This window comes from Doryrhamphus excisus, linkage group LG9, assembly GCF_037039965.1.
Source record: "Doryrhamphus excisus strain RoL-2023G ecotype Guam linkage group LG9, RoL_Dexc_Guam_v1.1, whole genome shotgun sequence".
In the NCBI taxonomy this organism is placed as follows: domain Eukaryota; kingdom Metazoa; phylum Chordata; class Actinopteri; order Syngnathiformes; family Syngnathidae; genus Doryrhamphus; species Doryrhamphus excisus.
The window spans coordinates 21,397,262-21,422,871 of record NC_136365.1 but is presented as its reverse complement, the minus strand read 5'-3'; the positions used below and the strand labels follow the sequence as shown (position 1 = coordinate 21,422,871).

The 25,610-nt window shown below is 48.3% G+C and overlaps 3 protein-coding genes across 4 annotated transcripts in view; all 3 read left to right on the top strand.

Annotated features, from left to right (window-relative positions):
* Positions 1 to 21,271, top strand: part of usp34 (ubiquitin specific peptidase 34) — a 29,183-nt gene extending 7,912 nt beyond the window's left edge. The window contains exons 11-78 of one of the 2 annotated variants that reach the window (XM_058069962.2): positions 559 to 684; positions 770 to 899; positions 1,018 to 1,148; positions 1,330 to 2,057; positions 2,129 to 2,343; positions 2,421 to 2,539; positions 2,628 to 2,755; positions 2,829 to 2,918; positions 3,010 to 3,105; positions 3,175 to 3,257; positions 3,335 to 3,489; positions 3,621 to 3,734; positions 3,816 to 3,915; positions 4,065 to 4,227; positions 4,316 to 4,442; positions 4,629 to 4,779; positions 4,861 to 4,961; positions 5,062 to 5,277; positions 5,362 to 5,487; positions 5,579 to 5,698; positions 6,392 to 6,475; positions 6,562 to 6,648; positions 6,719 to 6,919; positions 6,997 to 7,079; positions 7,480 to 7,520; positions 7,626 to 7,750; positions 7,948 to 8,100; positions 8,277 to 8,381; positions 8,513 to 8,607; positions 8,787 to 9,091; positions 9,340 to 9,503; positions 9,581 to 9,646; positions 9,724 to 9,870; positions 9,952 to 10,008; positions 10,149 to 10,226; positions 10,319 to 10,413; positions 10,601 to 10,773; positions 10,852 to 11,002; positions 11,082 to 11,160; positions 11,240 to 11,293; positions 11,367 to 11,462; positions 11,538 to 11,602; positions 11,692 to 11,767; positions 12,121 to 12,168; positions 12,914 to 12,979; positions 13,059 to 13,139; positions 13,206 to 13,291; positions 13,365 to 13,533; positions 13,605 to 13,679; positions 13,812 to 13,963; positions 14,036 to 14,189; positions 15,145 to 15,189; positions 15,333 to 15,437; positions 15,509 to 15,656; positions 15,736 to 16,040; positions 16,112 to 16,441; positions 17,835 to 17,992; positions 18,065 to 18,143; positions 18,212 to 18,338; positions 18,407 to 18,514; positions 18,600 to 18,704; positions 18,790 to 18,914; positions 18,982 to 19,105; positions 19,181 to 19,260; positions 19,351 to 19,491; positions 19,568 to 19,708; positions 19,805 to 19,964; positions 20,057 to 21,271. In XM_058069962.2, the coding sequence (XP_057925945.2) occupies positions 559 to 684; positions 770 to 899; positions 1,018 to 1,148; positions 1,330 to 2,057; positions 2,129 to 2,343; positions 2,421 to 2,539; positions 2,628 to 2,755; positions 2,829 to 2,918; positions 3,010 to 3,105; positions 3,175 to 3,257; positions 3,335 to 3,489; positions 3,621 to 3,734; positions 3,816 to 3,915; positions 4,065 to 4,227; positions 4,316 to 4,442; positions 4,629 to 4,779; positions 4,861 to 4,961; positions 5,062 to 5,277; positions 5,362 to 5,487; positions 5,579 to 5,698; positions 6,392 to 6,475; positions 6,562 to 6,648; positions 6,719 to 6,919; positions 6,997 to 7,079; positions 7,480 to 7,520; positions 7,626 to 7,750; positions 7,948 to 8,100; positions 8,277 to 8,381; positions 8,513 to 8,607; positions 8,787 to 9,091; positions 9,340 to 9,503; positions 9,581 to 9,646; positions 9,724 to 9,870; positions 9,952 to 10,008; positions 10,149 to 10,226; positions 10,319 to 10,413; positions 10,601 to 10,773; positions 10,852 to 11,002; positions 11,082 to 11,160; positions 11,240 to 11,293; positions 11,367 to 11,462; positions 11,538 to 11,602; positions 11,692 to 11,767; positions 12,121 to 12,168; positions 12,914 to 12,979; positions 13,059 to 13,139; positions 13,206 to 13,291; positions 13,365 to 13,533; positions 13,605 to 13,679; positions 13,812 to 13,963; positions 14,036 to 14,189; positions 15,145 to 15,189; positions 15,333 to 15,437; positions 15,509 to 15,656; positions 15,736 to 16,040; positions 16,112 to 16,441; positions 17,835 to 17,992; positions 18,065 to 18,143; positions 18,212 to 18,338; positions 18,407 to 18,514; positions 18,600 to 18,704; positions 18,790 to 18,914; positions 18,982 to 19,105; positions 19,181 to 19,260; positions 19,351 to 19,491; positions 19,568 to 19,708; positions 19,805 to 19,964; positions 20,057 to 20,676 (9,531 nt within the window). In that variant the 3' untranslated portion in view covers positions 20,677 to 21,271. Of the gene's footprint in view, positions 1 to 558; positions 685 to 769; positions 900 to 1,017; positions 1,149 to 1,329; positions 2,058 to 2,128; positions 2,344 to 2,420; positions 2,540 to 2,627; positions 2,756 to 2,828; positions 2,919 to 3,009; positions 3,106 to 3,174; positions 3,258 to 3,334; positions 3,490 to 3,620; positions 3,735 to 3,815; positions 3,916 to 4,064; positions 4,228 to 4,315; positions 4,443 to 4,628; positions 4,780 to 4,860; positions 4,962 to 5,061; positions 5,278 to 5,361; positions 5,488 to 5,578; positions 5,699 to 6,391; positions 6,476 to 6,561; positions 6,649 to 6,718; positions 6,920 to 6,996; positions 7,080 to 7,479; positions 7,521 to 7,625; positions 7,751 to 7,947; positions 8,101 to 8,276; positions 8,382 to 8,512; positions 8,608 to 8,786; positions 9,092 to 9,339; positions 9,504 to 9,580; positions 9,647 to 9,723; positions 9,871 to 9,951; positions 10,009 to 10,148; positions 10,227 to 10,318; positions 10,414 to 10,600; positions 10,774 to 10,851; positions 11,003 to 11,081; positions 11,161 to 11,239; positions 11,294 to 11,366; positions 11,463 to 11,537; positions 11,603 to 11,691; positions 11,768 to 12,120; positions 12,169 to 12,913; positions 12,980 to 13,058; positions 13,140 to 13,205; positions 13,292 to 13,364; positions 13,534 to 13,604; positions 13,680 to 13,811; positions 13,964 to 14,035; positions 14,190 to 15,144; positions 15,190 to 15,332; positions 15,438 to 15,508; positions 15,657 to 15,735; positions 16,041 to 16,111; positions 16,442 to 17,834; positions 17,993 to 18,064; positions 18,144 to 18,211; positions 18,339 to 18,406; positions 18,515 to 18,599; positions 18,705 to 18,789; positions 18,915 to 18,981; positions 19,106 to 19,180; positions 19,261 to 19,350; positions 19,492 to 19,567; positions 19,709 to 19,804; positions 19,965 to 20,053 lie in introns of both variants that reach the window. The other variant, XM_058069951.2, reaches the window with a different exon arrangement.
* Positions 21,272 to 22,174: 903 nt separating this feature from the next.
* On the top strand, positions 22,175 to 23,680 carry LOC131140467 (uncharacterized). Its single transcript, XM_078793280.1, has 4 exons — positions 22,175 to 22,293; positions 22,396 to 22,410; positions 22,506 to 23,347; positions 23,439 to 23,680. Exons 1-4 carry the CDS (start codon positions 22,175 to 22,177, stop codon positions 23,678 to 23,680), a joined length of 1,218 nt encoding a protein of 405 aa, XP_078649406.1.
* Positions 23,681 to 24,133: 453 nt separating this feature from the next.
* On the top strand, positions 24,134 to 25,510 carry commd1 (copper metabolism (Murr1) domain containing 1). Its single transcript, XM_058069989.2, has 3 exons — positions 24,134 to 24,344; positions 24,877 to 25,152; positions 25,216 to 25,510. The coding sequence occupies exons 1-3, from the start codon at positions 24,171 to 24,173 to the stop codon at positions 25,321 to 25,323; spliced, it is 558 nt and encodes a 185-aa protein (XP_057925972.2). The 5' UTR covers positions 24,134 to 24,170; the 3' UTR covers positions 25,324 to 25,510.
* Positions 25,511 to 25,610: the final 100 nt, after the last annotated feature.

The following is a 25,610-nucleotide window of genomic DNA, read 5'->3' as shown; positions in this document are numbered from 1 at the left end:
AAATATAATAGTAATAATAATAAAAACTTAAGAAACCACATAGTTGGTGGGTAGACAATTTTTTTTTTCTGATTAAAATTAACAAAGCATTATTAGAGCCCTGTAGACATGACAAAACACAACTATAGTCAGCAAACTAGAGAGCTAGTGACCTAAACGATAGCCTTCTAGTTATTTCCTTTAAACTTAAATAGCCAAAAACGTACCACTTCCACACGGACAGGAAGGACAACTATTAACAGTTATTTAACCTTTAACATGAACATTAATCAAATGTAATAATGTTTTCTGGGTACATGATACCATACAGCATCCATATCAAAATTGCGCGGGCCGCACTAACATTAAACTTTCATATCAAGGCGGGGGCCTCAAACTAGTGTCCTGCGGGCCGTACTTGGCCCGCGGGCCGCGTGTTTGAGACCCCTGATCTAAAATCTTTGATATTGCTACTCCAATACAAGCAGTCTTTTTATTTCTATATATTATATATACATATATTCTATTATATCTTTGTATTTAAACATCAAACAACTTCCTTTTTGCTTTGTGCCACAGCTGAAACACTGTAGTCGCTACATCCACGACCTTTTTCCTTCCCTCATCAAAAACCTCGATCCGGTGCCTCTCCGTCATGTCCTCAACTTGGTCTCAAGTCTGCACCCCAGCGCGCACACCGAGCAGGTACCCTCTCACTTCGACTTTGTGATGTGTTTGAGAGCTATATACATATGTGGCTGTACAACGTATGGCGGATGTTTGTTTCCAGACGCTCTACCTGGCGTCAATGCTCATCAAGGCTCTTTGGAACAACGCCCTCGCTGCCAAGGCCCAGCTGTCTAAGCAGAGCTCCTTCGCCTCACTGCTGAACACTAACATCTCCATGGGCAACAAGAAGGGTCAGTCTGGCTGCTCACAGCAGAATAGTTCTGCAGCAGAAGGCGCTCAGACCTGCAGTATGCAGTCACGTACTGTATAGTACCTACATGATGTTTTTTTTGTTGTTTTTCCTGTCAGGCTCACCGGCTGCTAGTCCTGACAGCAGCGACAACAGCGACACTCAGCACAGCGCAGGAAGTGACATGGACATGGAGGAGCAGCTGATGGCGGGAAGCAAGCGTGGCCAACAGAGGCTTTCTGACACCGAGGTAAGCAATACTTTGGAAATAAATTCACTTTCACTTGTTTACACTTTAACATCGTGGGAACTTCCTTGAATAGCAATTTTGGACAAACCCATACCAAAGCGTCAAATCAAAGACACGCCTCCTTGTGCCGTCGTCGCCACGCTCTGCTGTGATTCATCTCAGTGGTCCTTCTTTTTGTCAGGAGTCCATGCAGGGCAGCTCCGACGAGACCGCCAACAGCGTGGAGGAAGGCAGCAGCGGGCCCGGCAGCACAAGCGGCCGCAGCGACGCCTCCAGCAACGAGGCCGCCTCCACCCGAGGCAGCCAATCAGCTGGCAGCCCCGGCAGCGAGCTGCACTCCGACGACATGGTAGATAGCGAAGCTCTGAAGGAGGAGGAGGAGGAGGATGATGATGATGACGAGGAGGAGGATGACGACGATGAGGAGGATGAGGAGGAGGATGAGGAGGACGATGAAGAGGAGCCTGCTGAGGACAGCCAGCAGAAGGACCCCCGGGAGCAGGGGGAGTCAAGAAAGAGGAAGGCGGGCGAGGCTCTCTGTGAAGGGGTGGGGCCCAGTGGAGACGGGGGTGGGGCCAAACCCAAGGTTCTCTCCTTCAGCCCAGAGACTTCTGCCATCATGGCGACAGCTGCGTCGACGTCACTGGAAAGTCACATGAGGGTAATGGACGCGTGCCCAACCTCATCGTCCGCTCGGCTCGATGACCCCGAGCACCCCCAAGTGCCCGACGGCAGCCCCTCCCAGGTGGGCCAGAGTCGTCAAGAGCCCCCCTGCATGTCCCGGCCCACAGACTTCCTCGGCGAAGCCATGGGCGGCGAGCTCTTCAACTGTCACCGCTTCATTGGCCCCCAGCATCATCACCATCATCATCACCACCATCACCACCACCATCACCACCATCAAGAAGGGTACGTGTTCATCAGAAGCCCTCTTTAGGGGTCTTTTCTCTTTCTTAACCACTCCCGCACCACCCACCCAGGCCTCTGGTGGAGGACATGCTGAGTGCCGACGACGTCAGCTGCAGCAGCTCCCAGGTCAGCGCCAAGTCTGAGAAGAACATGGCTGACTTTGACGGCGAGGAGTCGGGCTGCGAGGAGGAGCTGGTCCAGATCAACTCCCACGCTGAACTCAGCTCCCATCTCCAGCAGCACCTCCCCAACCTGGCCTCCATCTACCACGAGCACCTGGTTCAAGGTGCTTTTGCGTCGTTCCAACACTGTTCATTCGCTGTAAAAGCAGCCATGTTTTGAACGGGTTCTGTTGGTGTGCAGGTCCTGCCGTGCACAAACATCAGTACTCCAGCAGCCATGCGGTGACTGACATCAACCTGGACAACGTTTGCAAGAAAGGCAGCACGCTCCTGTGGGACCTGGTGCAGGATGAGGACGCGGTATGCTCTCCTCCCCTGCTGTGTCAAATCAAGACTATTATTGACAGGTGACAAAGCTCCGGTTTCATGTCACATGATTGTGTTTCAGATCCACCTTTCTGAGGGTCTCATTAACGAAGCAGAGAAGCTGCTCTGTTCTCTGGTGTGTTGGTTCACTGACAGACAGATCCGAATGCGCTTCATCGAGGGTTGCCTTGACAACCTGGCCCACCACCGGTGAGAATGTGACAGTAGTCAAACCTCAGAGTTAACACTAATCAGGGAAACGTGTTGTCTTTTTTTTTGCCAGCTCTGTTGTTGTTTCTTTGCGACTGCTCCCCAAACTCTTTGGCACTTTCCAGCAGTTTGGTTCCAGCTATGACACTCACTGGATCACCATGTTAGTAACGTTTCTGTTACTGCACATCACAGAAAAGGACGTTCTACTGCCTATGTGAGGTCTAAGGGTTTTTTGGTTTTGCTTCTGTCAGGTGGGCGGAGAAGGAGCTGCACATGATGAAGCTCTTCTTTGACAACCTACAACACTACATCCAGGAAGTCCACCAGCACCGCCACAAGTTTGCACTGTGAGTCTTTGGTCCGCTATTCTATCCCACTGGAACAACACAACACTTTGATGCACCTTCTGGTTGCAGGTATAGTCACAGTGCAGAGGTTCAGGTCCGCCTGCAGTTCCTCACCTGTGTCTTCTCCACACTGGGATCACCCGATCACTTCAGTGAGACCTTCCTTCTTCAGTGCAATGGAATGTATCACAATGTATGTCACGTTGATGTTGTGGCTGCCTCCTGTCAGGACTGAGTCTGGAGCAGGTGGATATCTTGTGGCACTGCCTGGTGGAGGATGCGGAGTGCTACGACGACGCCCTCCACTGGTTCCTCAATCAGGTTCGCAGCAAGGACCAGCACGCCATGGGCATAGAAACCTACAAGCACCTCTTCCTGGAGAAGGTAACCATTCACCAGCATGTTTAGATTTAACCCCCTGCTGAACATTACATTACAAGCAATGTCTGTTTAAAGTGCTTCTTTGTCCATCATGATTTGAGTGGTTTTGCCTTGTATCTTCTGTTGTTGTTCAGATGCCTCAGCTAAAGCCGGAGACCATCAGCATGACGGGCCTAAACCTCTTCCAGCACCTTTGTAATCTGGCCCGTCTCGCCACCAGTGCTCTGGACAACACCACCAGCTGTGAGGTACGTAAACGCTTCTCTAGCAAGAAACAGCTAAGCCAGCAACAACAGCTCACTTATTTATTTATTTTAATACACATCTAGCTTTGTGGGATGGACCAACTGTGGGGGATTGCCCTCAGAGCCCAGTCAGCTGACATCAGCCGTGCTGCCATTCAGTACATCAACTCCTACTACATCAACGGTCAGTCTCTACCAGTCAAACCAAAAGATTTGTCATTTGTGATATTTACCAGTAGGTTTGTGCAGATGTACCTAATGACGCACGTTGGGATGAAAGCATCTCCAGATGTTTGCTCTATCCCTAAATATGTGTGTGTTGCATGTCTTCAGCTGGTAAGACAGGCCTGGAGAAGGAGCAGGAGTTCATCAGGAAGTGCATGGAGAGTCTGCTGATGGCGTCCGCCAACCTGGAGAAGGATGCTCAGTCCAGCCTGACCAGCATCGAGAGGGGGCTGCTCATGCTCAAAACGCACCTGGAGGCCTTCAGACGCAGGTACATGATGAGTTTACAGGTGTGCCCGTGAACATCTCGCAGGCGGCTCGTTCCCATTTCGTCTCAAAAGCTGCGTTCTTATTGACAGGTTCGCCTATCACCTCCGACAGTGGCAGATCGAGGGAACGGGAATTAGCAGTCACCTGAAAGCTCTCAGTGACAAACAATCGCTTCCACTCAGGATCGTCTGTCAGCCCGCAGGCCTGCCAGACAAGGTACGTCAATCATATCTACCAATGTCATCTGACAGTTCATAACATCGGAACAGTGAATCGAACGGCATATGTTCGTGGTACATTTAGATGTATCAAACTATTGGAATTTTGAATTATTGTATCTGTTTTTGTCTATCATTGCATTTCAAGTGGGATTACTTAAGGTCTTTGCATGTATCTAACCAGATGACCATTGAGATGTACCCCAGCGACCAGGTAGCAGACCTGCGGGCTGAGGTGACCCACTGGTACGAGAACCTGCAAAAGGAGCAGATGAACCAGCAGGCCCAGCTGCAGGAGTTTGGTCAAAGCAGCCGACAGCCAGGAGATTTCCCAGGTGGAATCCTCTCCTCCTGTTACCATCCAATGACCATCCAGTGTGTATTAGTTGGCTCACATGTACCAACGTCGCCTGTAGGAGGGTTGATGGGACCAGTCAGGATGATCTCTTCAGGTCATGAACTCACCACCGACTATGATGAGAAGACACTTCATGAGCTGGGCTTCAAGGACATGCAGGTGATGGCACATCTTCTCATGCTGCCATTTATTAAAAAGATGTTCAAGTGTTCAACACACACAAAGTATAAAGTCTAACATGTTTTTTTTTTTTGTCCAGATGGTGTTTGTGTCTTTGGGAGCGCCGCGGAGAGAGAGGAAGGGGGAGGGCATTCAGCTGCCCGCATCCTGCCTGCCTCCACCTCAAAAGGAGCACATTCCTATGCTGCTACTCCTCCAGGAGCCGCACCTCACTACGCTCTTTGACCTGCTGGAGATGCTGGCCTGTTTCAAGCCGCCTGCTCCTAATACGGAGAAGATGCTTGACAGTCCAGAGGTTGGTGCTTGAAATGAAACGTTATAGAGGACCTCGAAGAGAAGATGGTCTTTGTATTGTCCCTGTTTGTTTGTGTTTGTGTAGATGGCACGCTGTGAGGAGCTCCACCTCCATGCAGAGAACCTCTCTCGTCGTGTTTGGGAGCTGCTCATGTTGCTGCCTACATGTCCCAAGATGCTTCAGGCCTTCCAGAACATCTCAGATGACACTGTTAGTCTATGCTCTGTTTGATTAGGTTACTTTTTGCTATTTTCTTAAGTGCTCAACGTGTGTGTGTGTGTGTGTGCGTGTGTGTTTGCAGAATGAAGGTCTGTGCTGGAAGGAGCTGCTGAGGATCAAAAGTGCCCACAAGCTCCTATATGCTCTTGAAATCATTGAAGCTCTGGGCAAACCAAACCGCCGCATCCACAGAGAGTCGACGGTAAAAAAGACGCCCTATGTTGTACTCTTTAGTGTTTATAGGTGGGTTCACACTTGGTGGACCCACCTTAACAAGATGCTAGGGTGGCCATTCCACTGCGGGCCACATCGCAGTCAGGGTTACCCTCAGAGGGCCACTGTGAAACCATGGAAATGTATGATCACTTTTATTTACAGTTATTTCATTAAAACATTTTTTTACTTAATGTAAATATACAGTATTTTCAAAGCTAAAAATAATTAGTGCATAGAAAATAATTTTTTAAACATGACTATTTTAAAAATCAAAAATAACAAATTTAAATATATAAATACATTTAAATATATAGAAAAATGACAAGTGTCAACACACCTAAAGCAGTCATCCCTCACCACATTGCAGTTTGAATTTTGCTGCTTCATACCTCGATACATTCATAAATCATGTCATTTGTGGTTGAGTATGGCCTATTAGTTTTTTTTAAAAAAGTACACATATTTAAGACATTTTATTTTGCCTGAATAAAGCATTTTCAAGCATAAAAAATACTAAATGAAGTAAAATACAACTAGACATTAAAAAGATGCATTTAAATGGTGATGCAGTATCCTATACTGGCCACTAGATGGCAGTACAGCTTCTAAAGTATTACCATGTTAAATGGACATGGTGTGTGACCTGTGCACCTCACCAAAGTGGTTCTCCTGTGTGTAGGGAAGCTACAGTGACCTGTACCCTGACTCTGATGACTCCAGTGAGGATCAGATAGAGAACAGCAAGAACTTGTGGAGCTGCAAGGTAAAAACTATGGCCGACAGGAAGGTCAAAGTTATGTAAAAACAAGCATGTTGCGTCTGGTTTCAGAATCCTTCTCTGTCTTTCAGTTTGTTTCGTCTGGAGGCCTGCAGCTCCTCCTGGAGATATTCAACTCAGGCATACTAGAGCCCAAAGACCAGGAATCATGGACTGTGGTAATACAGATTGGGTTGATGTTAGCATATGCATGCCACAACTGCACCTACAGTCTTATCACTTCTTCAGTGGCTGCTGGACTGTTTGGCCTGCCTCCTGAAGCTCATCTGCCAGTTTGCCGTGGACCCCACAGACCTGGACCTGGCCTACCATGACATTTTCTCCTGGTCCGGCCTCGCCGACAGCCAGCGCAAACGTGCGTGGCCGGGCAAATCCCGCAAGTCCACCGTAGACCACGGCAAGACTGTCCACATTCCAAGACTCACTGAGGTTTGTAAGCATGGCGGCATCAGAAACATGTTGTCCACTTCCTGTTGTCATCGTGGCGGTTGCGTGTCTCCTCACAGGTCTTCCTCAACCTCGTCCAAGGAACCAACCTGATTCAACGTCTGATCAATGTGGCTTACACCTATGACAACCTTGCACACAGGTGACAGAATACACTAATCCTTCGGTTCTCATGGTTAATTGGTTCTAAAGTGAATTGCTGCAAAGTAGAATTATTTTTCATAAATGTAGAAATATTCATAGTTGGAGCATAGAAAACTGGTTCATCAACACATAATAGTCAGTCATATAGGCACCTTTACACTCATATATTGCACAATATATATGAGTCTAGGAAAATAAGATAATAATAATAATAAAACCTGTGCTATATTAGCACTATATTGTATTATGTACTTGTACATAATTCAACAATCCAGTTCTGTGGGTGTCAACTGCTACTCTGCAAGCTTTTTGCTGGACTGCCCCACCTTCCCCCAAAGCATATTGAATTATTGCAGATGATTTGATTTTTTTTTGTTCTCTTGGGTCTTGTTCCACAGAGTTCTGAAGGCCCAGTCGAACCACAGGTCTCGGCATGAGGGTAAGAGATCTGAGTATTATTGAGACATCTTTTTGAATTATTTATCTGTAGTATTATTTTATTATTATTATATCATCTCATTCGCCAACTTTGTGTCCCGACTAGCGACTCACTACTCCATGTGGCTGCTGGTGAGCTGGGCCCACTGCTCTTCCTCAGTCAAGTCCAGTCTGGCCGACAGCGACCACTTGCATGACTGGCTCAGGAAACTCACCCTGCTGGTACCAGAGGTCAGACCGCCGCCGCCAACATTTTCGTACATGTGGAGAATATCCTCAGACAACTGTCATTGAAGCGTAACATTAAAATGTATTTTGGTATGCGAGTGCAGGAAACGAAGGTGTATCATGAGACTTTTATACATCTGCGTCTTTTTACAGCAGCAAAATGTAATGCTTTGAGTGTTGACGAATGAAATTGCTCTCAGCCGGCAGTACGACACGAGGCGTGTAATGGCCTATACAAGCTCTCCCTGTCGGGGCTGGAAGGAGGAGAGTCCATCAACAGATCTTTCTTGCTGCTCGCCGCCTCCACGCTGCTCAAATTCCTGCCTGATGCTCAAGCTGTCAAACCGCTCAGGGTAGGAAGTGCGCACACACATGCACAAACTGTGTCAGAATTTCTCAGGGACTTGGACCCTAAATTGGGGTCAGTGCAGGAACTACTGGGACAAATTCTCCCAAATCTGCTGGTGTTCAAACCCTGGCTGCAGGCCGACTATGCCATGGATTGAGCATGCTTGTATGTATGGTGCAGGTAGAGGACTATGAGGAAGAGCCCCTCCTAACAAGTGGCTGCAAAGAGTACTTCTGGTTGCTGTGTAAGCTGATTGACAACATCCACGTCAAAGATGCCAGTCAGGTGGGGTGGTCATAACGATTGATGATTGATTATTGATTGATGAAATCAAAGCATACGTTAGTTATGACTGAGAATGTAAACGTTGATGTTGTGGTTGGATTATGGTAGCACTGGTCTCTTTGAACTCACAGAAGGTCTCTCCTGCTCTATCGCTGGCCGGCTCCGTGCAGACCACTCTGCTGGATTTGGACGCCCTCGCGCGACACCTTGCCGACTGCATCCGAAGGTCCATCAAGTGTTCATGTGTTTAAATCTTCAAACATTAGAGGAACAAGACATCTCGGCCACCACGATAAACCAGCGCTTTATCACATTAGATAATTTACCTAAAAATATTTCCTCACTTTGTATTTGTGCCATGGGAACGTGTTAGATTGACCGTGGGCCCGCCCCCCTTTCTTCCAGCCGTGAAATCCTAGACCAGCAGGATGGCACCATCGAGGACGACGGCCTGACGGGTCTCCTGCGTCTTGCCACCAGCGTCCTCAAACACAAACCTCCCTTCAAGTTCTCACGCGAGGGCCAGGAGTTCCTTCGTGATGTCCACAACCTCCTCTTCCTCCTCCCCAGCCTGGCTGACCGGGCTCAGCCTAAATGCAAGTCCAATGCTGCCCGGGCGGCGGCCTACGACCTGCTGGTGGAGACGGTGAAGGGTTCCCTGGAGAACTATCGCCTGCTTCACAACTGGGTCATGTCGCAGCACATGCAGGGTGAGCTCATGCTTGACCTCCTCCTCCTCTCTACCAAAATGACTTTAAAATATGGAGTACATGTCCACGTTATAAAATGGCATTTTGTGATGCAAACAAGCTCTTTATTGGCCAATCAAGAGTTGTGAAAATATAGGTCGCTCAATGATTCATCTTACAAAGTACACCAAACTCATCACACAGCGACTGAACACCCAAAATTCTATGACACCTTGCTGCCTGACCAACACGCTCATGTTTCCTTGCAGCCTCGCACGCGCCGTACAAGTGGGACTACTGGCCTCATGATGACGTGCGTGCCGAGTGTCGCTTCGTGGGTCTCACCAACCTGGGCGCCACCTGCTACCTGGCCTCCACCATCCAGCAGCTCTACATGATCCCTGAGGCCAGGCAGGCCATCTTCACCGCCAAGGTCCGTCACCTGATGACACCCAGATCTCAAGTCTGTATGATTTATTATTCTCCATCTTTTTATGTGTGCATATTCAGTACGCTGAGGATATCAAACACAAGACCACACTGCTGGAGCTCCAGAAGATGTTTACATACCTGATGGTGAGTCGTTATCATCAACGGTGGTCTCGTACTCAACATGTCAATCAGAGCCGCTCACCCGTCCGCCATGTTTGCAGGAGAGCGAGAGGAAAGCGTACAACCCACGGCCCTTCTGCAAGACCTACACCATGGACAAGCAGCCGCTCAACACGGGCGAACAGAAGGACATGACGGAGTTCTTCACCGACCTCATCACCAAAATAGAAGAAATGTCACACGAGCTGGTACGCACCTTCTCTGCGAGTCATGTGACTTGATGAAATACACAGCACAGAGTCTCATGAGTGAATGGATGTATTCCACAGAAGAACACAGTGAAGACTCTGTTTGGAGGCGTCATCACCAACAATGTGGTTTCTCTGGTCAGTCCACTGTCATCATTCAAAAACTAGTACTACTACACTATTTAGACGATGTACTCAATGTTTTTTTGGTTTTTTTTTTTTTTAAATATGTTTTATGAATACCTGGGGTCACGTGAGTCAAGTTGTGTTTCTCACAGGATTGCGACCATGTGAGTCAGACAGCTGAGGAGTTCTACACAGTCAGATGTCAAGTAGCAGACATGAAAAACATCTACGTGAGTACACTTTTGTCATTCTACTTCACATACACACCACGCAACGACGCCCAAGTATGTTCACGCTCATGTCTGCTGTCTTCTCTGATCAGGAGTCCCTGGATGAGGTGACCATCAAGGACACACTGGAGGGAGACAACATGTACACATGTTCCCACTGCGGCAAGAAGGTCCGCGCTGAGAAAAGGTTAACATGCTCCTCACATGCACAATGATGCACAGCAATGAGTACAGTTCAAGCTGTGAAGGCTTGAAATCAAAATGGCTAATCATTGGGATACCTTTTTAAAGGCGGTGCTACGGATAGTACAATGCATTGATTGGTTGACAGAGAATGGAAAGATGATTGATGACCATTTTGCTCTTTCCTGCAGAGCTTGTTTCAAGAAGCTTCCGCACATCCTGAGCTTCAATACCATGCGTTACACCTTCAACATGGTGACCATGATGAAGGAGAAGGTCAACACGCACTTCTCTTTCCCGCTGCGTCTGGACATGACACCCTACACGGAGGACTTCCTCATGGGCAAAGGAGAGCGCAAAGATGGTGTGTGTCGACGCGATGCTGCACTTGGCTCCTCTTATTTTGTACTACTACAAAATTGTGCGTGTGTTCTTATGTCAGGTTTTCGGGACGAAGGCGAGTCTAAGGTCACTGAGAGCTACGAGTACGACCTCATCGGCGTGACGGTGCACACGGGCACAGCAGATGGCGGCCATTACTACAGCTTCATCAGAGACATCATTAACCCCCACGCCTACAAGAACAACAAGTGGTGAGGAAGGGCGGAGCCGTGTCACAGTGGAAGGAACTCGAGGCTTGCAGTCTAAAATGGTGATGTAAAATCCCGGCAGGTACCTGTTTAACGATGCTGAGGTGAAACCCTTTGACTCCGCCCAGCTGGCGTCAGAGTGCTTCGGAGGAGAGATGACGGTACGGAACCCGTTGGCTGGCACAAAACAACCTTTGACCCCAGACCCTTGCATTCCACTAACCTCTGTTTGTCTTTCAGACAAAAACGTACGACTCAGTGACTGACAAGTTCATGGATTTCTCCTTTGAGAAGGTGAGAACTTCCCAGGACTTGTCTGTATTGTGTTGGTCTGAGCTGTCAAGGTGACGTTGGTGTGTGTTGGCAGACGCACAGCGCCTACATGCTCTTCTACAAGCGTGTGGAGCTGGAGGAGGACAACGCCAAGGACTTGACTTTTGATGTTTCTCCTGATTTGCTGGAGGTACTACTCTTTGTCCACTTTGGCTTTCTTGAACGCCCTTTCTTGTTGTTCTTAACATGTTGTTGTCTCGTCAAGTGGATCTGGCACGACAACATGCAGTTCCTCCAGGACAAGAACATATTTGAACACACCTACTTTGGGTCGGTTTCACCACCACAATCAGCCCGTCGTCAGCCTTGTATAATAATATAATAATTGATGTATGCCATTTATCCTTGTTGTGTTCCAGTTTCATGTGGCAGCTATGCAGCAGCATTCCCAGCACGCTGCCCGACCCCAAAGCCATCTCCCTCATGACTGCCAAGGTAATCAACACATGTAATACATCTACATCCAGAAAATTATTAAGTATTAGATTTGTAAAGCGACATACAATACACATACATTTGTGGTAGTTTTTTTGTAACAGTGAGAAAATTCTAATTAATTTGTATTGAGGGAAATGTTAGCAAATGGCATTTTTAAAACGCACAGTTGGACTCCTAACACCACAAGATGTGTGCTGTAATCAAAAAAGGTACTCCAAATTTTGTCAAACTAATCTTGACGTTAGCCGACGCTACATGAGGTTCCACTGTACATATTTTCCCCATGCTACATGCATGCTACATGCTATATACTCTAACATCATTCATGTCACTTTGGTTTTATTTTGCAGCTTAGCACCTCATTTGTCCTGGAAACCTTCATCCATTCCAAGGAGAAGGTAATTTCACACTCAGTGCTCTATGATGGCCAGTATCTTCATTCATTAATCTGGTGCCAATTACAGTATGTATTCCAAGTGATTATGACGGACTGACTGATTATTAAAGGGGACCTATTATGCTATTTCCACTTTTATGACCTATAAAACTTTGCGCATTTGCAAAGTAAACGTGGACATACATATTCAGAAGTCCTCGGGAGCGTTTGGGAGTGTGACCAATCACAGCAGAGTGGGTTTACCTAGTAGCAGGCCGGGAGTGGAGTAAATTTGAGTCGGAAGCAAGAAGTCCTGCAGAAAGAGGTGCGGAATCCGGAAGATCTAGAAAGCGTTCTGTGCAGGTTATTGTGTGTCGCTGCTCTACAGGAGTCCACAACTCTATACAAAGCACCGGAAACCTCTTTAAATGGAAGAACCCTCGACAAGCACCATATTTCCCCCCCATACTGTGATTCACACCAAAATAATAATAAGTCTACTTTTTTGGCTGAGTCTTTGATATTTTATAGAACCTGTCGGAAACAGTATTGTTGTTTTTAATTTTTTCAAATGCCGAAAATGGTCCTATCTTGGAATGAGAATCCTTTAAAAAAAAAAAGGTGGTCCAGATCACCCCCCAAATGTAATCAGTTCTTCCATATCCTATTTCTGAGAATTCCTGTTATCCAAATATATTCAGAACTAGAACCATAATACTTCCCAAACGTGGGTCCTCATTAATTAGTGAAATGTGTTGTGTGATCAGCCCACCATGCTGCAGTGGATCGAACTCCTCACCAAGCAGTTCAACAACAGCCAGGCGGCCTGCGAGGTGTGTGCACCACACGCATGCATTCATGGTTATGAATATGGTTATGTCGTGTTCATGTCTTCTCTGTCTCCCTTCTCAGTGGTTTTTGGATCGGATGGCCGATGACAACTGGTGGCCCATGCAGATCCTCATCAAGTGTCCCAACCAGATTGTCAGACAGGTACGCTGTTATTGTTGTTCTTGTCCGCAAGAACCACTGCTGACATTTCTACCTTCTTCTCACCAGATGTTCCAGAGGTTGTGTATCCACGTCATCCAGAGGCTCCGGCCGGTCCACGCTCACCTCTACCTGCAGCCCGGCATGGAGGACGGGTACGCCTCTCATTGACCTGCCCATTGCTGCACATTGGATACCTTTTGACCTGACTGGTGACTTTCTTCTCAGGTCTGATGACATGGACGGCCCGGTGGAGGACATCGGCAGCCGGTCCTGCGTGACTCGCTTCGTGAAGACTCTGCTGTCCATCATGGAGCACGGCGTGAAGCCTCACAGCAAGCACCTGACCGAGTACTTTGCCTTCCTCTACGAGTTTGCCAAGATGGGAGAGGAGGAGGTTGGTTTGCCTCGCTACATGTTTACACGTGTGGACCACAAGGTTGATGAATTTTCTTTTCGCACCTTCAGAGTCAGTTCCTGCTGTCACTACAAGCCATCTCCATCATGGTCCACTTCTACATGGGAACCAAAGGGCCAGAGAATGTGAGCTCGCCTAACAAAACCTTTCCTGAAAATGTCCCACTCTCACACTAGAGCATTTCAAATGTCTGAAAGTGTGAGAGCGCCATTAGAGTTGGAATGCAGTTTGAAACTTTTTTACTTTGTCCTCTTTAGCCACAGGTGGAGGTGCTGTCAGAGGAGGAAGGAGAGGAGGAGGACGAGGAGGAGGACATCTTGTCTCTGGCCGAGGAGAAATATCGTCCCGCAGCGCTGGAGAAGATGATCGCCCTCATCGCCCTTCTGGTGGAGCAGTCTCGCTCCGAGAGGTAAGAAAATGTTCAGATGGGGAGGAACATTTTTTCATGTGTCCTAACAATGAGCATCATCTCTGCGTGCAGACACCTGACCCTGTCCCAGAGCGACATGGCGGCACTGACTGGGGGGAAAGGCTTCCCGTTCCTTTTCCAGCACATCCGAGATGGCATCAACATCAGACAAACCTGCAATCTCATCTTCAGCCTCTGTCGCTATAACAACCGTCTGGCGGAGCACGTAGGTTCAGCAAACCTCCCCTAACGACACTCTTGTTTCCACCTTTTTCCATTCTTTAATAATCAGTCATAGAAAGTAGGTAAGTTTCAGGAAAATATCAGTTCCCGACTAAAAGAGGGAACTTTCAGTGTTTTTTTAAAGTATAACTTTCACTCACATTTCAGTCATAGAAAGTAGGTTAAGTTTCAGGAAAATATCAGTTCCCAACTAAAAGAGGGAACTTTTAGTGCTTTTTTTAAAGCATAACTTTCACTCACCTACTTTCTGACTGAAATGTGAGTGAAAGTTATGCATAAAAAAGCACTAAAAGTGGTAAGTTTCAGGAAAATATCAGTTCCCAACTAAAAGAGGGAAGTTTTAGTGCTTTTTTAAGGCATAACTTTCACTCACCTACTTTCTATGACTGAAATGTGAGTGAAAGTTATACTTTAAAAAAACACTGAAAGTTCCCTCTTTTAGTCGGGAACTGATATTTTCCTCAAACTTACCTACTTTCTATGACTGAAATGCGAGTGAATGTTGCCTATTATCTATGACTGAAAATGTGAATGAAAGTTATGCTTTAAAAAAAACACTAGAAGTTCCCTCTTTTAGTCGGGAACTGATATTTTCCTGAAACTTACATTTCAGTCATAGAAAGTAGGTAAGTTTCAGGAAAATATCAGTTCCCGACTAAAAGAGGGAACTTTTAGTGCTTTTTTTAAAGCATAACTTTCACTCACCTACTTTCTATGACTGAAATGTGAGTGAAAGTTATGCTTTTTTTCCTGAAACTTACATTTCAGTCATAGAAAGTAGGTAAGTTTTAGGAAAATATAATATTATGATATTATGATTTACAGCTGCTATAAAAGAGACATCCATTAGTGTGCAGTTGCATCATCACCTCTTTAAAAAAAATATATATAAATAAGTAATATTTAACATGCGGCCTGTTGATTTGTCTTCTGTGCAGATTGTGTCTATGCTCTTCACCTCCATCGCTAAGCTGACCCCTGAGGTGAGTCACAGCCTACTTGTTTGATCTTCTGGACAAACTAGAGCGAGAACATCTTCCACAGCACACATGAATCATTAGCGGCCTCTATTGTGTTTTGTACTGTAGCAATGTTTTTTATTTATAGTCATTTTTTCCTCCTTTAGGCTGCTAACTCCTTCTTCAAGCTGCTGACCATGCTGATGGAGTTTGCAGGCGGAGCACCCGGGATGCCCTCCTTCGCCTCCTACATCCTGCAGAGGATTTGGGAGGTGCATATTTGATGAAACTGATTGATTGTTGTTGTGCAGCTGATGAATCTTTGCGTTTGTCGCCGCTTTAGGTGATTGAGTACAACCCGTCACAGTGTCTGGATTGGCTGGCGGCCCAGACTCCCAGGAACAAACTGGCCCACAGTTGGGTCCTCCAGAACATGGAGAACTGGGTGGAGCGCTTCCTGCTGGCTCACAACTACCCTCGAGTGCGCACATGTAAGAGCCTGCTGCGGTTTGACCCCCACTGGCTTTGTTTTGGGTCACACATGTTCTGTTTTTTTTTGTCCTCCTGCAGCGGCGGCGTACCTCCTGGTCTCCCTCATCCCCAGCAACTCCTTCCGCCAGATGTTCCGCTCCACCCGTTCCCTCCACTTGCCCACCCGCGAGCTGCCACTGTCTCCCGACACCACGGTGGTCCTGCACCAAGTCTACAACCTGCTGCTGGGCCTCTTGGGTCGAGCCAAGCTCTACGTGGACGCCAGCGTGCACGGCACCACCAAGCTGGTGCAGTACTTTGGCTTCATGACGTACTGCCTCATCTCCAAGACGGAGAAGCTCATGTTCTCCAGTTACTTCATGGACCTGTGGAACCTCTTCCAGGTACGGTCAGGAACATTAAAATTGTGACACGGAAGAAAAAAAGTCCTCATTGACCGTCTTCCTGCTTTCAGCCCAAACTGTCAGAGCCCGCCATTGCCACCAACCACAACAAGCAGGCGCTGCTCTCCTTCTGGTACAATGTGTGTGTGGACTGCCCGGAGAACGTGCGGCTGGTGGTGCAGAATCCCATGGTGACCAAGAACATCGCCTTCAACTACATCCTGGCCGACCACGACGACCAGGAAGTGGTGCTGTTCAACCGCGGCATGCTCCCCGCCTACTATGGCATCCTGCGCATGTGCTGCGAGCAGTCGCCCGCCTTCACGCGCCAGCTGGCCTCACACCAGAACATCCAGTGGGCCTTCAAGAACCTGACGCCACATGCCAGCCAGTATCCTGGGGTGTGTTACCTGTCTTCATCGAATTAAGATATTTAATGAGACTGACAACATTTAGTGATATTAAACATAGAAATATTACTATCAATATAATGATTAGAACTAAAGTATTACAATATCTGGAAACATTGCGTGTAAATGCCTGAGCCTGGAAGGGGGGGGGGGGTCAACAAAAATGAGCAGGAAGGAGTCCATGTTGATGTTGGAATCTGTTGGGAAATGTGGTTGAAGTTGTTGCTGAATTTGATCTACTTAGATCAAAGGCATTCAGCATCGTTGGAGTCTGAGACATGTCGTAGCTGCCGAATGCCTTTGCTCAAAGTAGATCAAAGGCAACTATGACATGTCTCAGACTCCAATGGTGCTGAATGCCTTTGATCTACTTAGAGCAAAGGCATTCAGCAACTACGACGTCTCAGACTTCAGTGCTGAATGCCTTTGATCTACTTAGAGCAAAGGCATTGCAGCTACGACAGGTCTCAGACTCAACTGTAAGTAGATCAAAAGCATTCGGCACCGTTGGAGTCCGAGACATGTCTAGTTGCTGAATGCCTTTGCTCTAAGTGGATCAAAGGCATTCAGCACGGTTGGAGTCAGACACGTTGTTGCCGAATGCCTTTGCTCTAAGTAGATCAAAGGCATTCAGCACTGTTGGAGTCTGAGACATGTCGTAGTTGCTTTTGATCTACTTTGAGCAAAGGCATTCGGCAACTACGACATGTCTCAGACTCCAACAGTGCTGAATGCCTTTGATCTACTTAGAGCAAAGGCATTCGGCAACTACAACATGTCCCTGACTAACGGTGCTGAATGCCTTTGATCTACTTAGAGCAAAGGCATTCAGCAACTACGACATGTCTGACTCCAACAGTGCTGAATGCCTTTGATCTACTTACAGTTGGAGTCTGAGACCCGTCGTAGCTGCAATGCCTTTGCTCTAAGTAGATCAAAGGCATTCAGCACCGTTAGTCAGAGACATGTCCTAGTTGCTGAATGCCTTTGCTCTAAATAGATCAAAGGCATTCGGCTTTTGGAAAAAATTGTCATGTCGGGAAAATTGGGAATGGGGTGAATGTGTTGACAAATGTAGAAGTAGCAACATTCCTTAAGGGATCAGCAGTTACAGTAATAAGATCAAAGGAAATTGCAGTAATTAAGATAATAATAATTCCAATAATAATAATTAACACAAATGGAAAATCTTCTAACTATAATTAATGTTAGAATAATAACCCCAAAATGTTAGATGTTATGTTAGTCAATGGAGGGCTGAAGCACTGCAGGTTTTTTGGAACCACAACCTGCAGTGTCTCGGCCCCAGTGTCATGAGTTTGACACCCCTGCTCTAAAATGTGACGATACGATAACGCTATGTTGTCCACTCCGCCCCCTGCAGGCCGTGGAGGAGCTGTTCAACTTGATGCAGCTCTTTGTGGCGCAGCGAGCCGACATGAGAGAAGAAGAAGTGGAAGACATCAAGCAGTTCAAGAAGACCACCATCAGCTGCTACCTGCGCTGCCTGGACGGACGCTCGTGCTGGACCACGCTCATCAGGTCCTGACCCGCTTCTGGTCCGCTTCCGGTTCTCATGTCGCACTCATGATCTGCCGGTCCTCCTTTCTGCAGCGCCTTTAGGGTTTTGCTGGAGAACGACGAGGACCGACTGCTGGTGGTGTTCAATCGAGGACTGGTCCTCATGACGGAGGTAGTCCTCAGTTTGTTGTTACCGTTACCGTTGGCGATGGCGCTTCGTTGACGAGCTCTCCTCCGCAGTCGTTCAATACGCTGCACATGATGTACCACGAGGCCACGGCGTGCCACGTCACTGGAGACCTGGTGGAGCTGCTCTCCATCTTCCTGTCGGTCCTCAAGGCCACCCGACCGTACCTGCAGCGCAAAGGTCGCCCTCGAGTCCTTCCTGCCGCCTCCTCGCCGACGTTCTGCTAACGTTCCTCGCTGCTTTTGCAGATGTCAAACAAGCGCTGATCCAGTGGCAGGAGAGGATCGACTTCGCCCACAAGCTTCTCACGCTCCTCAACTCCTACAGCCCGCCCGAGCTCCGCAACGCCTGCCTGGGTAATTAATGCACCCCATACTGAACCCCTCCGAGGTGACATCAACCACCTCCCATAGTCAGCTCTCGTGTCCTTGCCTCCTGCAGATGTTCTGAAGGAGCTGGTTCTTCTGAGTCCGCACGACTTCCTGCACACGCTAGTGCCTTTTCTGCAACACAACCACTACACTTATCACCATAGCAACATCCCCAGTGAGCATCACGCGTCTTATACTGCCGACCGCCACCAGAGGGCGTGCTTGCTATCATATGTTGTGATCCTCCGCCCTCCCTCCAGTGTCGCTGGGCCCCTACCTGCCATGCAGGGACAACATGAAGGTGATGGGCACCAAAAGCAACATCAGACCCCCCAGGCCGGAACTCAACATGTGTCTGCTGCCCTCCATGGTGGAGAGCAGGAAGGTGAGACCCCGCCCCGCTCTCGCAGGCGTCACGTGACCTCAGCCGTCCTGCGTTTCCTGTCTGTCAGGGTAAAGACGAGGTCTACGACCGCCTGCTGCTGGACTACTTCCTGTCCTACCAGCAGTTCATCCACCTGCTGTGTCGCGTGGCCATCAACTGCGAGAAGTTCAGCGACACGCTGGTCAAGCTGAGTGCGTACGGCAGCACGCCGCTGGGCCGCCGCCCGCAGGAAGTTCACTCACTGTCGGCTGCGTTTTGCCTCTCAGGTGTCCTGATGGCGTACGAAGGACTTCCTCTCCACTTGGCCATCTTCCCCAAACTGTGGACGGAGCTGTGCCAGTCTCAGGTTGGGGAGGGGGCGACGCTCCGGACGGCGACGGCGGCGTTTTTCTAACGAGCGTCCGCACTGAGCCGCTCTTCTCTTCCTCTCTCGCAGTCGCTCCTGTCCAAAACGTGCGTGAAGCTGCTGTGCGACGACGCCACCTTCAGCGAGTACATCAAGTACATCCTGATGGACATGAGGAGCTTCCTCAACAACAACGTGGCCTACGCGTTCCTCACCTGCTTCCTGCACAAGGTCCGACGTCCAACCTCTCCCGGCGCCCCAGCGCCATCACCATGTCGTCGTTCATGATGTGCGTGCGTGTGTTCAGGTGCAGGTGCTGTCGGGTGTCAGCTACTCCAACCTGATTGGCGTCTTGGTGGCCAACGTGCTCGGCGAGCACAGCGGCCTGCAGCCTGAGCTGGCTTCTCATTGGCCGGAGCTCAGCAAGACCAGCGCGCTGCTGAATGCTGTGTGTGCACGCACACGCACACACACACACACACACACACACACACACACACACACGTACACCTGTCAGTCTAAAACGTCCCCCCCCCGTTTTCAGGACTTGAGGGCGTTGATGCTGCTGCTGTCCATCCAGTCACCACAGGTCCTCGACCCCGCCCTCTGCCCCGCCCTGCAGGACCTCCTCGGCCGCTGTCGGGTGTGTATGCAGCAACGCAGCACTCTGGAACTGGAGGCCGACCACGACAATAAGGCCAGAGGTACACACTCACACACACACACACACACACACACACACACACACACTCGGAACGTTCATTCTGTCACGGCTACGAATGATGTGTGTTAGCAGAGGATGAGGGTGCGACGCCGGTGAAGCGGCGGCGTGTTAACAGCGACGGCGACGCACCGGCACTCTCCTCGGCCGCCCTCCCCCCAAGCGCGGAGTCCAAGTGCGAGCAACAGGGGGCGCTGACGCCCACCAGCACTTCCGACACAGAGACACGGGACTCCTCCTCCGTGATCGATCCCGGCACCGAGCAGGACCCGCCCTCCCCTCCCGACCCCGCCTCCAACTCCCCTAAAGAGGAGAAGATGGAGGCGGAGTCGTCGTCGTCTTTCTCCTCTACGTCCTCTCTGCTGCCGGACACGGGGGAGGCGGAGCCGACGCATCCGGATGGGGAGGGGGAGTGGGAGGAAGGTCAGAGGGTTGTGGCCGTCCCACAGGAGGGGAGCGAAGACAAGGACGTGGGTGGAAGCTCGGCCCCGCCCCTCTCGGAGGATGCCGCCCTCTCAACGGCTCTGGACCTGGTAGGGGAGGGGCCTGAGGGCTGCAGGAGCAACACCCCCTCCCCACAGGCCTTCCTGAGCGGCGGCCCCCCAGCGGACATGCTGGACGTGCTGTGCAGGACAGTGGAAGCCGCCATCGCCATAGTTACCAAACTGAGTGTTAAAGCCCCGCCCTCCTCGTGACATCATCACACCGTAAGATTTTTTTTATAATTTTTTTTTTTCCATTTCCTCTTCCGCTCATCTGCTTTGTTGCCTTCAAGTGGACTTTTTTTTGTTTTTAAAAGGCAAACCAGTTTTTTTTGTTGTGTTTTATACAAATGGAGTTTGGGAAAGTGATTTTATTTGCTAATTTAATTTTATTGATTTTTACTGTGTATAGACGCGCTCGTCCTCAGTGCCAGTTTTGTACTTTGCTCAACAAGCAGGCAAAGAAAGAAAGTTGCCTTTAGTTGACGTTTGTGTGTTAAAAAGTTTACTTGTAAATGAGAAGAACCACAAGAAGTTGTTGCCTGAAGGTGTACATGAAAACTATAAATATATATATAGAAACATCTTTATATATATATACATATATATATATATATAAATAAGAATCTATACATATAAATATATATAAATATAAGTGGTGCTTTATTGGACTGTGGTGCAAATAAAGCCCCCGTGTTGGACCACTCGGAGCTTTTATTTTCTTTACTGAAGAACATTCCATCTTGTCGTGTTCATTTTCTGCTGTGTCATGCTTTTATCGCAAGAGAATAAAATGCTTTATTATCAATTAACCACTGACATCTGATGGGTTGTTTTTTTGGGGTTTTTTTTTTAACAATGCTAACTTTCCAAAAAAAAATCAAATAATCAGGCCTACTGATCATCAACTTGATGATTCGTTTGTCTTTTTCAGCCACGTTCCTGGGGAAAAAAAAAAAAAGTGGTCGGTATCTTCCTCTTTAGTTTCCTGACATCTTCATGCTGCGTGACTGTGCAAAGTGCACAGTTATATGCAAAAACAAGAAGCGGGAGTGTGACGGAAAGCACTAATTTATTTTTTTATTTTCCATTTGTTGAAAGCAACAATTAAACTGAAATAGTTTAAAAAAAAAATAGGTAACAATCAGTAATTGTTACATTGGTCCACTTCCTGCTTTCCTAATATAGTTTTAAAAAAATTTAATTAATTTTAACTTTTACAATCGACCCTCGTGAGGATAAGCAGTAGAAAATGAACAATCAGTAACTGTTACATTTGTTCACTTCCTGCTTTCCTAATATAGTTAAATTTTTTGTTATTAATTTTAATTTTTACAATCGACCCTCGTGAGGATAAGCGGTAGAAAATGAGTGAATGAACAATAAGTAACTGTTACATTTGTTCACTTCCTTCTTTCCATAATACAGTTTTTTTTTTTTTTTTTTTTTTTTAATAATGTAGGTAAGAGGTGATATGACCATACAATGACAACCATAGTAACTGTGTGTGTGTGTGTTGTTGAGCAACATGAATATTCTGATATGATCAAGTTCCGTTTTGAGGTTTGACTTGTAAGCTCAAAATCGTCTCTCATCATCATCATCATCATCATCATCGTGGTCCGACAAGGTAAGTAAAAATGTTCTTGCCTCCTCCTTGGACTTCAAAGAAATAAGAGCATATATAAAATGTAAATATAATCATGTGTAGATGGCTGATGTACGCTGGTGGCTGTTGGCGCTGCTCGCGGTCACGGCGGCGGGAGCAAAGACCGAGGACCAGATCGATCAGAACCAGCTGGCCACGATGGTTGAAACCATTCTCAGCGGGTATGTTTGTTTCTTTGTTTGTGTCCAAGAAAAAAAGACAGATAGGAACTTCTCTCTTTGTGTTTGTGACCTTTGGCTTTCTTTGTGTCTCCTCACCTGCAGGTTGAACGTCCAATCGTGAGTCGTCTCATGTTGATTTGTGACGTTGGAGCAAAGCTCACGCGGTTATTGTGTGTGTGTGTGTGTGTGTGTGTGTGTGTGTGTGTGTGTAGCAAAATGCCCATGTTCAGCCTGGCAGCGAGGATCCCACTCAGTCCTGACAAGTCCTCGTACGACCCGAGTCGAGTGACCGCTCCGGGTCAGAACGTAAGGAACACCATCTTAGAATGCGGCGTGTACCAGAGCCCCAACCTGGTGGCCGCCACCGTCCTGAGGTGGCCCGACGTGCTGTACCATTGTCCTACGGCGTCAGTGCCGTGGCAGGAAGTCCTGAGGAAGTGCAAGCGTACCAAAATGACTTGGCAGGAAGTGAAGACGGTTTGCCCGCATGCAGTGAAAAACAAGCAAGCGGATCACGCCGAGTACCGCGTTCTGCAGACGTTCAACACCTGGGCCGCAAACAAGGAGAAGACGGGTTTGTTGCTTCTCTACGTGCGCGCCTCGCCGTGCACGGGCAGGTGCACGAGCGAAACAAGCAAACTCAACATCCTCGAGCTGGTGGAGCGCATCAACGACTGGCCGAATCACGCCGTGGTTTTCTCCAAAATCTTCAAACCCAAAGATAATTGGGAAGCCATCCCTCCAGAAACGCTCAAAAAAGGGCTCATCACCTTGGGGAGACATCTTGGCCCCGGCGGCCTCCGCACCATCTTCCGCTGCAACAGGAACGATACAAATGCAAACTTGGAGTGTGTCAGCTGCTCCAGCGAGGGAGGGGGGGAGGTCACAACCAACTGCTATGAAGACGTCGATCAAGGTCAGCAGGTCACTGAGCAAGGGGGCGGGGATCTGTGCAATACGAGAGGGCGAGGGGGCAGCGGAAGGGGGAGAGGTGGTCGAGGTGGTCGAGGTGGGCGAGGTGGGCGAGGTGGTCGAGGTGGGCGAGGTGGGCGAGGTGGGCGAGGGCGGGGCCAGAGAATAAGAAGAAGCCTTCGGAAGCGCCCGACTGAGCCTGACGTCTGTGAAGTGACCCCGCCCGGACGTAGAAACGCCAACCATCAAGAAGAGTCCCGAAGACAACGCGCGTCTCAGCTTCCTGCTGGACGACAATCTTCCAGACCGCAGCGAGGGGGCCGTACCTCGCCAGGAAAAGGTCCTGGAAGAAAGAGGAAGAGAGGGCGTGGCCACAGCAATCTCAATCAGGGGGGGCAAACAAGAGAGGGGCGGGATCAAGCGTGGGCGTGGTCGAGCTTCTCGACCGCGAGGGCGAGGGCGAGGGCGAGGTTGATGACGCCAGTGGAAAGCTGAGAAACATTTTTATCTTTGCTAAATGCTAATACCAGCTTGCTAACTTTTTAACAGTATTAAAGCTATTATCAGTTCTTGTCTTCACTTTATTTGAAAAGTAACCATTTGCTAAATGCTAATAGTAGCTTGCTAACATGTAATCTTCTTTTTAACAACATTAAAGCTATTATCAGTCCTTGTCTACACTTTATTTGAAAAGTAACAAGTCGGATGTGATAAAGAAACTAAAATACACACAAAATACGCGCATAAAATACACATAAAAATACGAACAAAAAGAACATTCACTCCTCTGTGAAAGACTCATAAAAATGAAATATAAATGTCAGATTCCTACCCCGTTGTTTCCAAAAATATGCACGTTTGGCTAATTGGCGAATTGTGACTACATACTACAACTCCCACAATGCCGCGCTGCGCTCACGCGACTGTATCTTTTCGCGTCACGTGAGTGTGTGAAGCCGACCAAGATGGCGGAGGCGGAAGCCAGCAGATGTTTGCTAGCTCTGCTGAATGGCGTCGCTCAACAAGTTTATTACGGCAAGACCGACGTGACGGAGGATTTGTTAAAAAGTGAAATTTACACGGACATGTCCCAGGAAGACTTTAAGACCTTGTACGACAAAATGAAAACACTTTTGAAGGTAAACGGCGACACAATCAGCGTTTGTTGAAATCGTTTTAGTAAAGTTAAGCTAGCTAAATATTTGTACTTGTGGTGTTTTACTGTTACGATGCTTTGCTTGTGTCGTTGAGTGGATGCTTTATGCTAACAAGTCTTGAGACAACAGTCAAAACAAAACATGAATGGAAATACGAGTGGCTCCCCCTGTGGGCCGTGTTTAAAATGCCGTAGAAGACATGCTAGCGTACATGTTTTAACTGTACATGTAATACAGATATTCCCATTGACCGTTGCTTGGTCCCACCCACATTTTGTGGCCATTTTTTTAAACCAACCTTGCTCAAATTTAACATATATATTTGACACTTTTGTACCGCTTATCCTTATGGGGTGTAACAACAGCACCACCGTGTGGTGTGTTTGGAATTGCACAGGCAACACAGTAGGGGTGTATGTTTTCACCCTTTCACCTTTTTATGAGCTTCAGGAGTAGAAACTCCATCCGCATTTGGTCACCTGACTGAAGATGTCCGCTCTGCTCCTCCTCGCAGTCCATCGCCACAGCTGACATGGACCATGCCCAACTGGAGGCCTTCCTCACCGCCCAGACCAGGAAGCAGGGGGCGGCTGCCGTGACCCCCGAACAGGCTGCCGCCCTCACTCGCTTCTGGAAGAGCCAGCGTGTCCGCGTGAGGGACAGCTTGCTGTCCCACAGCCGCTGGGAGCCCGGACTCAAGGGCTTGTCCTGGAGGGTGGACCTCCAGACGGCGGCGGGCGGGAGGGGGCCGGTGGCGCTGATGGAGCTGGAGCTGGGCAGGAGCGGCCAGGTGAGGCGGGTGAGACGTTTGATGCGACGTCACAACCTCGCTGATGAACTTTTTGTCTTCCAGGACTCCCAGTTTGTGTGCGTGGAGATGGACGAGGACAAAGTCCAGCACGTGCTCAAGAAGATGGCTGACATCCAGGCCAGCATCGACGCCATCCTTCAGCGCACCTGATGCGCCTCCAGAAACCACTAGCCTGTTTTATCCAACATGGATGGCATCATCGTGCAGGTGAACATCCAACATGGCTGCACCATGAAACCATCATGAGACACTGAGGAGCCTTGTGGGACAAATTCTGAATTATACTGGACCTGGTCAGTCCTTGTTGTCATGTGACCTCAATAAACATATCAAAAGAGATCTTTTTTGTGGCCGCTAGCATGAGCCACATTAGCCCTGTGACATCAAGAGCAATGCATCATGGGTTGGGATGATGTCACACACTTCCTGTGTTGATG